The 12,451-nt window shown below is 52.1% G+C and overlaps 3 protein-coding genes across 3 annotated transcripts; 2 read left to right on the top strand and 1 right to left on the bottom strand.

Moving 5' to 3' along the window:
* Positions 1-6,566: 6,566 nt before the first annotated feature.
* On the top strand, positions 6,567-7,297 carry JN550_009781 (uncharacterized protein; the record flags this gene model as incomplete). The annotated part of the gene is made up of 2 exons (XM_049321890.1): positions 6,567-7,224; positions 7,284-7,297. The coding sequence occupies 2 exons, from the start codon at positions 6,567-6,569 to the stop codon at positions 7,295-7,297; spliced, it is 672 nt and encodes a 223-aa protein (XP_049168313.1).
* Positions 7,298-8,780: 1,483 nt separating this feature from the next.
* JN550_009782 (uncharacterized protein) lies at positions 8,781-9,898 on the bottom strand (the record flags this gene model as incomplete). Its single annotated transcript, XM_049321891.1, has 2 exons — positions 8,781-8,901; positions 8,967-9,898. The coding sequence occupies 2 exons, from the start codon at positions 9,896-9,898 to the stop codon at positions 8,781-8,783; spliced, it is 1,053 nt and encodes a 350-aa protein (XP_049168314.1).
* A 589-nt stretch (positions 9,899-10,487) lies between these two features.
* Positions 10,488-12,267, top strand: JN550_009783 (uncharacterized protein; the record flags this gene model as incomplete). Its single annotated transcript, XM_049321892.1, has 2 exons — positions 10,488-10,675; positions 10,767-12,267. The coding sequence occupies 2 exons, from the start codon at positions 10,488-10,490 to the stop codon at positions 12,265-12,267; spliced, it is 1,689 nt and encodes a 562-aa protein (XP_049168315.1).
* Positions 12,268-12,451: the final 184 nt, after the last annotated feature.

Below are 12,451 nucleotides of genomic sequence, written 5' to 3' on the forward strand. Positions count from 1 at the left end.
GAACATCTTCAGAACTCTTGGTCTCGAATGTGTCCCATTCCTGGATCGCATTGTCCCTGCTTTTTTGCAGGTGATCAAGAGTTCGCCCCTCAACCGACTAGAGTCATATTTCAACCAGCTTGCCACGCTTGTGAGCATTGTCAGACAACACATCCGCAACTTCCTTCCCGACATTGTCGACACTCTGCGTGAGTACTGGAATAAGGCGCCAGGGCCTCTGCAGTCCACCATACTGTCTTTGGTCGAAGCCATTTCTAGATCACTCGAGGGAGAGTTCAAGGTTTACTTGGCTGGGTTTCTACCCATGATGCTGAGTGTGCTTGAAAAGGATGCCTCGACGAAGCGAGTGCCCTCGGAGAAAGTTTTGCATGCATTCTTAGTGTTTGGTGCCAGTGCCGAAGAATACATGCACCTCATTGTTCCAGTGGTTGTTCAGACCTTCGAAAAACCAGGACAGCCAACCTTCTTGAGAAAGTCGGCCATTGAGACAATTGGCAAGATCTCACGTCAGGTCAACCTCAATGACTATGCTGCCAAGATCATTCACCCCTTGGCACGAATCCTGGCCATCAGTGGAGAGTCTTCCTTGCGACTAGCAGCTCTTGACACACTCTGTGCCTTGATCCAGCAGCTCGGCAGGGACTATGTCCATTTTATGGGTACAGTTGACAAGGTCATCCAGGCCCATCCCATTCAGCACCACAACTACGACCTGCTCATCAGCAAACTGCGCAAGGGTGAGGTGCTTCCTCAAGACCTCAACTCGGAGTCCCGATTCATTGACCAGCCGGATGAGCCTTCCTTCGCAGAGCTCAGCTCAAAGAAGCTTGAGATGAACGCCATTCACCTCAAGAGTGCCTGGGATACCAAGGGTAAATCGACTAAGGAAGATTGGCAAGAATGGCTCAGAAGATTCAGCACGACCTTGCTGACCGAGTCACCCAACCACGCACTGCGCGCCTGCGCCGTTCTTGCAAGTGTCTATCTTCCCTTGGCACGAGAACTGTTCAACTCTGCGTTTGTCTCATGTTGGAGCGAGCTCTACGAACAATTCCAGGATGAACTCATTGTCAACATCGAGAACGCCATACGGTCGGAAAATGTTCCTCCGGATCTGCTAGGTCTGCTCCTGAACCTGGCTGAATTCATGGAGCACGATGACAAGGCTTTGCCTATCGACATTAGGGTGTTAGGACGAGAGGCTGCGCGTTGTCATGCATATGCCAAGGCGCTGCATTACAAGGAACTGGAGTTCCTACAAGATCAGAGTGGACCCGCTGTCGAGGCTTTGATTGTTATCAACAATCAACTTCAGCAATACGATGCCGCCATCGGTATTCTTCGCAAGGCACAGTTGTACAAGGATGGCATTCAACTGAGAGAGACTTGGTTCGAGAAGTTGGAGAGATGGGACGAGGCGCTCGCCTTCTACAACAAGCGAGAGAAGGAAGTACCTCAAGACCAAGCCACACCGCTTGATATTGTTATGGGTAAGATGCGATGTCTCCATGCTCTGGGAGAGTGGGATGCTCTGGCGAATCTGGCAAGCCATACGTGGTCCAACTCTGCGCCGGATATCCAGCGTCGCATCGCAGGTCTCGCTACAGCTGCAGCCTGGGGTCAAGGCAAGTGGGACTCTATGGATAACTACCTTCAGTCCATGAAGCGACACTCTCCTGATCGCTCATTCTTCGGCGCCATCATCGCACTCCACCGCAATCAGTTCCGCGAAGCGGCTGCTTGCATTCAGCAAACCCGCGAGGGCCTTGATACGGAGCTTAGTGCGCTCGTCAGCGAATCTTACAACCGAGCATACCAGGTTGTCGTCCGTGTGCAGATGCTTGCTGAATTGGAAGAAATCATTGTGTACAAGCAGGCCGATGAAGGAAGGAGACAGACCATGCGCCGCACCTGGGAGGCTCGTATCAAGGGTTGTCAACGCAATGTCGAGGTATGGCACCGGATGCTCAGACTGCGCAACCTTGTTATGAGCCCTCAGGAGAACATGAACATGTGGATCAAGTTTGCGAACCTGTGTCGAAAGTCGAACCGCATGGGCTTAGCCGAGAAGTCACTCAAGCAGCTCATTGGCATTGAGCAGCCGCTCGAATCGATCATCCCCTACTGGTCCGATTCGGAACTTACTGCCGTTAGACAGAACGGCCGGTCCCCTGCAGGTCAAGGCATTCCTCCCCAGGTTGTCTACGCGGTCCTGAAGTACCAATGGGAGTTCAACCAGCAGCCTAACCTGCGCAATGCGGGCTTCCCCGAGAAGACTCTGGCATGCCTTCGTCATTTCACCGAAGATACGGCTTTGGCCTTTGAGATGAACCGAAGCGGCATCGCGGCTGACATGCCGGACATGCAGAACAGCCAGTCTCTGGACATGCACCTCGCCATGCATTCCCGGAAGTTACCTCCGCACGCTCTCGAAGCGCTTCAAGAGCAGACCGAACTCCTTGCCAAGTGTTACCTTCGACAGGGAGAGTGGCACATTGCTTTGGACAAGGACAATTGGCAACACAGGAATGCACAGGAGATCCTTGCGGCGTACTCTCAGGCGACCAAGTACAGCCCTAAATCATACAAGGCTTGGCATGCTTGGGCATTGACAAATTTCGAGATTGTCCAGGCTCTCACGTTGCCCGGTGACAGACCGGTGCCGCGCCCAGACTCTGCCGTAGTTATCAACCATGTCGTCCCGGCAGTTCAAGGCTTTTTCAAGTCGATAGCTTTGTCGTCGGGTAGCTCACTGCAGGACACTCTTCGCCTCCTCACCCTGTGGTTCGCCCATGGAGGTAGCAACGAAGTCAATGCCGCTGTTGTTCAAGGCTTTGCCACCGTTAGTGTCGATACGTGGCTCGAAGTCATTCCGCAGCTCATTGCTAGAATCAATCAGAGGAATGCCCGAGTTCGCCAGTCGATTCACAACCTTCTAGCCGACGTTGGACGAAACCACCCACAAGCTCTCGTCTACCCTCTGACAGTCGCCATGAAGTCAGCACAGAGCACCCGCCGATCCCAATCAGCAGCGCAAATCATGGACAGCATGCGGCAGCACAGCCCCAAGTTGGTTGAGCAAGCCGATATCGTCAGTCAAGAGTTGATCCGCGTTGCTGTGCTCTGGCATGAGCAGTGGCATGAGGGTCTCGAAGAGGCATCCCGTCTGTACTTTGGCGACCACAACATTCAGGGGATGTTTGCTACTCTCGGGCCGTTGCATGATCTTCTCGAGCGCGGCCCCGAGACACTGCGAGAGGTCAGCTTTACGCAAACCTTCGGCCGAGACCTGTCTGAGGCTCGCGACTGGTGCCGCCAGTACGAGCAGAGCCAGGATGTGACAGATCTCAACGCGGCCTGGGACCTGTATTACCAAGTGTTCCGTAGAATCGGACGCCAACTGCCACAAATGACATCACTTGAGCTCCAGTACTGCTCGCCCAAGTTACAGCACTCTAAGAACCTTGACTTGGCTGTACCTGGTACCTACAAGAGTGGTGCCCCTGTGGTCCGCATTATTGGCTTTGATCCCACGTTTAGCGTGATCAACTCGAAGCAGCGGCCGAGAAAGCTAAACATAAGTGGAAGTGACGGCAACTCGTATGCGTTCCTGCTCAAGGGTCACGAAGATATTCGCCAGGATGAGCGTTGCATGCAGTTGTTCGGACTCTGCAACACGCTTCTCGCCAACGATTCTGAGTGTTACAAGCGCCATCTTGGCATTCAGCGCTACCCTGCCATCCCGCTGAGCCAGAACTCTGGTCTGCTCGGCTGGGTTCCGAACAGTGACACTCTACACGTCCTCATCCGCGAGTACCGTGAAAGCAGAAAGATTCTCCTTAACATTGAGCATCGTATTATGTTGCAAATGGCACCGGATTATGACAATCTGACTCTCATGCAGAAGGTTGAGGTGTTCGGCTATGCCCTGGATAACACCACGGGTCAAGACTTGTACCGCGTGCTCTGGCTCAAGAGCAAGTCCTCCGAGGCATGGTTGGAGCGTCGCACCAACTACACCAGGTCCCTGGGTGTCATGAGCATAGTAGGCTACATTCTTGGTCTGGGCGATCGCCACCCCAGCAACTTGATGCTTGACCGCATTACTGGCAAGATCATCCACATCGACTTCGGTGATTGCTTTGAGGTCGCCTGCAAGCGCGACAAGTACCCCGAACAAGTACCTTTCAGACTCACCCGCATGCTCACGTACGCCATGGAGGTCAGCAACATCGAGGGTAGTTTCCGCATCACCTGTGAACATGTAATGCGCGTCCTGAGGGAGAATAAAGAGAGTGTCATGGCTGTTCTCGAAGCGGTAAGTTCAAGCCTGTCATCCTAAATTCGCCCACGTGAATACTAACTCAGACCCACAGTTCATCCACGATCCCCTTCTTACCTGGCGTCTTACCAAGACCGCATCTCCCGCTGGCCCAACTTTTGCTCCTGGTCCACGTGCCCGCCGGCCATCCATCCTTGACGCAGAGCACCCACCTTCTGAGTACCTAGCGCAGCAGAACGGCGATCCCGCTGTGATGGGTGGTCCACCCCGAGCACGTGCTCGCACCAACTCCAGCGCGGTCCCTATCCCTGAAGCTCCCATGGAGGTTGAAGCACAGAATGCACGTGCGCTCGAGGTTCTTGATCGTGTGTCGCAGAAATTGCACGGGCGGGACTTCAAAGCGGGCGAGGAGCTCGACGTCAACACGCAGGTCAACAAGCTCATCATCGAGGCAACGAAGCTGGAGAACCTGTGTCAGCACTACATCGGTTGGTGTTCCTTCTGGTGAGAACCTTGGCAAGGCGATCCGGGCATGTGTAGGATTACTTTTTCCATTTGAGGGGAGGCGTGTTGGAGTAGTGTGGATTTGCTGATTATGGCTGGCGTATCACTTTGAGATTCGGGGCGTTCTGGAAGGCAAGCATGAAAGAGCAGAATCATGGACATTTCGAGCCCCCCCGGCTAGTTTTATAGGGACCGTACCAAGGCCTTAATGGCCCGTTCGTCTGAATTGAGACGGCCCGTCGATGAGAAAGTGTATCATTTAGACTCTGACAATCGACTCTACTGACTTGAACTCGCGTCCGCATCTGCGTCAGCCCAGTGTATGTGATGTCTTCTATTTTCAACTGTTGGCTTGACGTGTAGAATTATACCTGGCGATTTCTGGCACCATTATGTTTAGCTAGTCAAAAGTGTAGAGCCTGTGTAACTTCACGTAGGTATCCTCTAAAGACATATGGACACAGCCGCATGACTAGCACAACAGACTTCAATTTACGGAATGCGGAATCTCTATCTTTATTCAATCTCGTCGAGTGTGGTCGGGAGTTGGAGAAGGTGTACGCAGCCGGTGTGCTCACTTCCTCCTCCTTGTCAATCGCGGCTATTGCACATTCATTCGAACAAGATCGCACCATGATAGTCAAGGGAACAACTCGGCCTAAGAAAAAATACTGGTGTAGGCAAATATGTATGTCTATATATTCGCCTTCGTCGGCTGGTCGCCATGGCGGTGTTCCTCCAGCTCAAGCTTGCCCGGATTGACGCCTGTATCCATGATCCGAGATACAGGGGTCCACAGTCCAGATTAACAAGGTCAAAGGCTAACTCGCAGTGGAGGACGACGGGGAAGGGTTTATTCTCCTGCCCCGTGAGTAGACCGTGGGGGCGCCTCGTGGTAAGTCGGGACCCTATCGCGGGCTAGAGAATGCTGCCCATTTGTCTCGACAACGCCGGCACCCTCTGGCTTAGTGTTTGGCACGAGGTTGCATAGACAGCTTGGATTCTGGACCCCAGCCGGTACCTTGGGGTCGTTGAGGCCGGCGATATGGTGCAATTGGATATCTTGCCGTCTTCATGTAGCTTTGTATATCATGGTTTACGGAGTACGCATAGATGCAACAGCTTGCATCCGAGGAACATTGCTAAGCAAGCCACATATCTCGTAGTGCTATCAAAGAGCAGGGGGGTTTCATCCCGTAAGTTCCACGGATGTAGTGCTAGAATAGAATCAAGCAATCTATATAGTCAGGGTCAGCGTGTTTCTGAGAATCAAAGGTGGCGCGCTTCCGGCATTGGATGTAGATTGGTCGTGATGGTGCACCAAGACCGTGCGGTTGTATCGTTTGGGAAGCTGTAGCGCTACCCTGTATGGATTCCAAGCATCGATGCATCTACAAATACTGGCCGTCAGTGGTCAGTGGATCCTTGAGATCCCTTTGTTGTTGGGTCGGATGACTGTTGGTGGTCAGCAGTAGCTCGCTTACCTGGGGTCAGAGAAATTTGCAATATATCGACAGGATACCCTGGACAAATTTGTACAAAGCGAGGCATCTCAGCTCGCACGAGGAACTTTGCGCGTTCACGCCCGCATAGCTCGTGATCTGCTCGAGGTGTTGGTGTTGGAGGCTTGTTTGGCGCTTGGCTCTGTTCCTGTTTTCCGTCGTGTATATAATCGGATCCGAATGAAGCTCCCAGAAGGTAGAAGCACTTTTCGGACCTGAACTTCAAATCTTTCAATCAATTAGCAGTAAAACTAGGTTATTTTTGTTTGCTGCCTTTCATGGGTAGCTCGCCGTCAGGCGCCGCCGAGGAACGCGGGCTTGGCCCTCAAACCGGAACTGGAGGCAGTGCGGGAGGAGGACCCGTTGCCCAAGTCGATGTGTCGCGTCGTGGCTCGTCGATCCAAAATCCAATTGATTTGGATGCCTCGAGCGAACCAGCTCCTTCGCCTTTGCCGGAATGGCTAACACCAGCGTCAGGATACAGTGGCTTATCCCCATCCACGGCGTTTCAACCTCGAGCCTACCAATATCCTGAAGGCTCCACTGGAGCTAATACGCCACGTCCCGGTGCCGTGGGTGGCCTACCCACATCGCTAACACCCGATTCTAGAACAAGCTACGACTCGCCATCTCAGCTTTTACAAGAAGTCCATACATCTGGTGGTGGACCTATCGATGAACAGGCTAGTTCAGGGGATCAATCTCAGCCGTCCTTGCCGCCGGAGGCAAAGTATCCCTTTGATCCTTCGGGGGATAGGATGGAGCCGTGGCCAGCAGTAGAGAAACTTCTCCAGGAAAATCCTGGCTCTTGCGATCGCTGTCTCATAACTCACGAGGGAGATAGCCACAAGTCGGATGAATACCATTGCAATGAGTGCGGCGACATGGTTTGCACTTTCAACCTTAAAAACGAAAGACCGACCGCGGAGGAAAGGTGTAAGTTGTCTTCCCTCAACCATATCCTTTCAAGCTCTGGGGGCGCTAATTTGCATCAGTTGGGGAAAAGTAATGCGTAAAGCTAATGGACTGAGTATCTGTGGGATAAGTTCTTCCCTGGAATGATGGATCTCGTAAACGTGAATTAGAGTTCCACGGGTGGAGATTTGCTGTTTTCTTTCAACGTTGTTTTCTTAAACTTGGAGCATGGCTCAGGACTTGCTTGTTTTTGGAGTTTCTTTGCTGCTACTACTGGAGGCGCAATCCAGTTTAATTAAATGATTCCAGCTTAAATGATGAGACATCCACCTTCGTGCCTACATGGCTTCAAGGCACACATTATCATCGTGTATAATGAGTCACTATATCCTTTCGAGGCGAGAGATGGTTATATAGCGGCACGTGATCGACCACTCGTATACAAGACCTTCGGGAAGCATAACAGTTTAGGGCTCTAGTGCCTTAATATTGAATACACAGAACCCATCTGCAAAGATACATTGTCAAACGCGTTCCAATGCCGTGGCTGTAGATCAATATGTTGAGCTGCTGGTAGTTGTTACGGTTGAATGCTATTGTGCCCAGCCCGAATTACACATCAGTGAGTAAAATCAGGAAGCAAAGCTTCGCGCCGACCGGGAACATGCGTTCTCAACCATTGTCGCTGTGGCTGGCACTTCGTTGAACAGAAAGGCAGCGATTGACCTCTTATTCGTCAAATGGATGGTGTAGATATATAGGAATCAGCTAAATATTAATGGGCAGGCCAACGTATTGCTTGGTCTGGTGGGCCGTCCAATGGCAAAGTGCGATGAACGCTGAACAGTTCTTCACTGCTTATGCCACGTAGTTCAATATGGGGCCAATGGCGAGAGCTGCCTCACTTTAGTGAGAAGTCGCACGCAGTCTTAGAAATGAGCAATATCATGGACGCAGTGCGACGCTTTTACTCCTTATGGGCGCAGATGACAACGGCGCGCTTTATTGTAAACCTCTGTAGGCTGTCCATCTCGTCGTTAGAAGAATACCAACAAAAGCTCTAGAAGATCTTGAAGTTGGACTTGGACCGGAGAGAGATCAAGAAAGAGTTTGTGGAACTGAGCAATGAGGAAAAGGATGGGTACCAGCTGTTTGTAGACCGGATGCAGAACAATTGAAGTTATGTGCGGAGAACTGAGACGGTGAGCCATCAGGTAAAGATTGGTCAAGTGAACACTGGCGCCGGCTAGCGTAGTGGCACAACGCTCTACTTTTGATAGAATGTACTGCACAACTAAGGCTGCACAACTAACTTCTTTCATGGAATTCGTCGCGGGGCTTCCCTACATGATACACCGACCCCATTGGTAGACACTCTGCTATTTTTAGTCCCATCTCCTGGTCACCTTGCGTCAAGATTTAGGCATGTTTGCACTATGCAAGTCCCATTACAAGGGTAGATACACGTACCCTATATGATTGTTACAGCCTGTATGAAAGTCCAATAGAACAAGCCCACCAATATCTACTTAAGTCAGACTGTTTTATATGAACGTTGATTCATCTTGAACTACCCGTCATTGCTTGATATTCTTCAGCGCTTCGCTAGCGGTGGCAAAGCGAAGCTCTTCCAACGTTTCTTCCCAGAGTTTGTCGCTGAGCTTGCGTCCCAAGTCGGTATACATCATTAGCGGCCATCTGTGAGATAAAGAGTCAATCACTACAAAGTTAAGGCAATATGTACTTGACAGAGCACAACTTACGGTCTGATGAGCCAGTCTGTAAAAGCGCCGTGGCTCTCTTTGTCCAGTACCAAAGACGAATGTACGTATATCCTCGCTGCATCTACCAGCTCCCTTCCAATTATTTGGAATAGCAGCCTAAACATCAATTTCACCATGACCGATTCCACATCACGAAGAAAGCCAGTGCCTTTCGTCGCGGCCGGGTTGGCGCAGTTGATGATTACTTCTTGCGGGTCGACGGTCTCGGCCAATTTCGCCGTGAACATGGTGATCAAAAGTTTCGTAATGGAGTATTGCGGATAGGCCACGAAGCTCTCGGGCCGATCGATAGAATCAAGTATTCCGCTGTTGCCGGGATCCTCAAGCTTGACGTTGAGTGATGCGTCGGAAGAAATGATTGTCAAACGGCTGGGGCTAGTCGTTGCTGGCGGCGATTCTAAGGTTGAAGCAGATGTCTTCATCTTAGGGAGGAGAAGAAGCGCCAGCAGGGCGGTAGCCAGGTAGTTGACCTGTATCGTCATCTCACGGCGCTTCCCCTCCTCGACGCGCTCAAACTTCTCCTTTCCCATTCCGGCGTTGAGGACTGCTACATGAAGATGGTCGAGCTCGCTCTCGCATCTTGCCGCAAAAGCCTCCACCGAGCGGAACGACGTCAAGTCCAAGGGCCAGACCTCGATTTTGGCGCTCGGAAATTCGGACCGCAGCCCAGATGCAGCCGTGTGGCCCCTTTCGAGAGACCGAACTGCCATGATGAGCAGGCTTGCGCCCAACTTGAGGAACTGTCGTGCACATTCCAATCCAAGACCTATGTTGGAGCCTGTCACTAGCACTGTCTTCCCAGCGAGGTCAACCCCTGCTGGAATCGGCGGAACGCGAACGAACATCTGCCTCCACACGGCATAGCGCTGGCTCGCCTGGTAAGACGCCTCCTTCTCTAACTTGGCCGACATGATGCGTCACTCGGTGACTTGGGTTTTGTTGTGCAATTGGAAGGTGGCTAGAGTTGGTTGATAAACGCTAGTTCTGGACTTCGGAGGACCAATTAGTCTCTGTGTAAAGCGGTCGTGAGATGTCATAATGATCTTTCATGTCTTGTAGTAAGATGCGTGGCCTATTAAGTATTCCTGGAAGTCTCATGCGGCTTCTTGAGCGGAACTATGAATCGTGCCGGCGTCGGCGTCCTCTCGAGAACAATAGGCGTGCCATGGAGACATTCGAGCAAGCAGGGTAACTTTCTGGTGGCCTCTCATTGGCCTGAATGATCTGGGGCCGCTATTGGTCCAAAAAGTTACCTTCAACGATCCACCGGCAAATCGACTGCGCCTCAATCGTGCGTTGGGGCGGATCTAGTGCTGGCGTGTACCATAGTAAGCACGCTGACAAAACAAAGTCGAAGTCCGTGGGCTGCTGGTGTTGACTTCAGGTGCATGGTTGCACGCACCGCGACTGCCGACGGCGAGTCAACGTCTGATGTCAATGAATGCCCCCGGCTGGAGGTTCGATTTGTCATCTGGTCTTCAGCCTCTTGGTGACGCCGCAATGGCTCCTCGCTACTTGGCACCTCGGCCGAAAGGCCCAATCGTATGCCAACCTGAGCCGGTTTCGAAATACCGGGCATCGGATTGGCAGGCTATGCGTGCTGAGATCGAGCGGTTATACGTCCATGAGCGTCGCAGTCTTCGTTTCGTTGTGCGTTATATGGGCAGTGTACATGGGTTTAATGCATCGTAAGATTACCCGCTTCCCTATCGTTGCCCATGTCAACAGGCTACCCACAAAAAGTGAACTCCTGGAGTGCCTTGCTAACAATGAACATAGTATTGCAATGTACAAGAAATATATCGCCAAGTGGAGCCTGTATAAGAACTGCAGAAAATCGGAGGCAGTGCAGGGTCCGGAGAGCAAGAACAAGCGCAACGATCAGCTTGACCCAGCTGTTGATGGGAGGCCGAGTCCTTTGATCAAGTTACCGGCGCTCTGCAAACGGGATAAAAATAGCCTTGTGTTCCTCACAAGCGTGCATGCCTGGAGCTTGTCGTTTTTTCAGTCCACACGGCGCAGTGCCGGGACACATCCTGTTAGACAAGGGCAGCTATCAGCCGTCGAGCCCTGGTCTTCTAAGGCTAAAGAGAGCGGCCTCGCGTTCAAGCTAGTCACTGATATGTTGCACCGTGGCCACGGAAGCTTGGCTGGCAGGCTAGCCCGGAGGGCTTTCATGCTCGTGGAACAGATGCTGACGCTCGAAGGACCTATCCTCATGTGGAACTTGCTCGAGATGATGCATAGCATGATCACTATGCGACAGGGGCAACTGTTCCGGATGTTACTGGCTCATCTTACTTCTTTGGCTGAGGCCCGAATGACCAAGGCGCATCCGCTTCCTACCATGCTACGCGGCCTTTGCGAACTCGTTGCCGATCTGGCTGTTGCGGTAATCCCTTCTAATTTTGCACCAGTATCATCAAGGTCTTTACCTGAAAATAGCCGCGTATTGTGCGACCATCATGTCCCGACTCTCCTAGAGCAGGCGTGGACACTTAACGCCAAACTCTTCTTTGACCACCTGGACCCTGTCCTGCTCCATCTATACCTCGACATCAATTTGGAACTCCGTTCCATCCAGGCCCCACGGGCCATTTTAGCCCTAGCTGATAAGTGTCTGGCTCATGATAAGCTGCATCATCAGGCGACCGGCGACTGTTCAGGTGCCTATAGTAATGTGCTGGGGCAGGACGCTGGTGCCTCGGCTGAGGCCCTGTCCAAAAGCCTGCTCACAGCACGCATGGATGTTCCACCGCCAAACGGCTACGAGGCACTCCGTACCAGCAGCCTGGCGGCCATTCGGGAAATAGAGAACTCCACCCTTCACAAGAATAGAGCCAGCCTCTCCAGCAACAGCGCGGCAGCCGATTCTCCGCTTATATTGGCCGGGCTAATCGGTGCTAAACTTCTTAGAGGTTGGCCCGCTGTGACAGAGCCGTTTGTCACGAGATTGGGAAACGACGCGGTGATGCCGGCTGTTCCGCGTTTCCACGCGTCAACTCTTGCTTGTGTGATGAGTGCGCTGATGGATCTCAGCGACGCCGGAGGTGGAGGCAGTCCAGGGCTTCCATCTGATCGAGTCGAGCAGATGCGTACAATATTAGCTCTCCGGGAATATGCCGGGAGTCCGACTGATCTGCAGGTCGTCCGCGAACAATGGCTACTGAAAGATGCGTTGATTGCGGCTGGTGAGACTCGTGAGGCAGAGGAAATAGGCAGGAATGCTTACTCACGGTTAGAGGCATACACTCAGGACATCCCGGCAACATTCGCGTAAGACAATTCACTCGTAGGACAATGGTAGAAGCACCATGTTCTGTGGCTCTGCTCGGCCTCCATTTGTATTAAGTCTTTCATATCCCATGGCACTGGCTCCATGGGTATATGTCGGCGCTATCAGCCTACTCATTCTCGAACGCACCTCGAACTTGAAACTGAGACGCAGTGATAATCCTTGTATC

The sequence above is a fragment of the Neoarthrinium moseri genome (assembly GCF_022829205.1).
Source record: "Neoarthrinium moseri strain CBS 164.80 chromosome Unknown scaffold46_Wmoseri_CBS_16480, whole genome shotgun sequence".
NCBI lineage: Eukaryota > Fungi > Ascomycota > Sordariomycetes > Amphisphaeriales > Apiosporaceae > Neoarthrinium > Neoarthrinium moseri.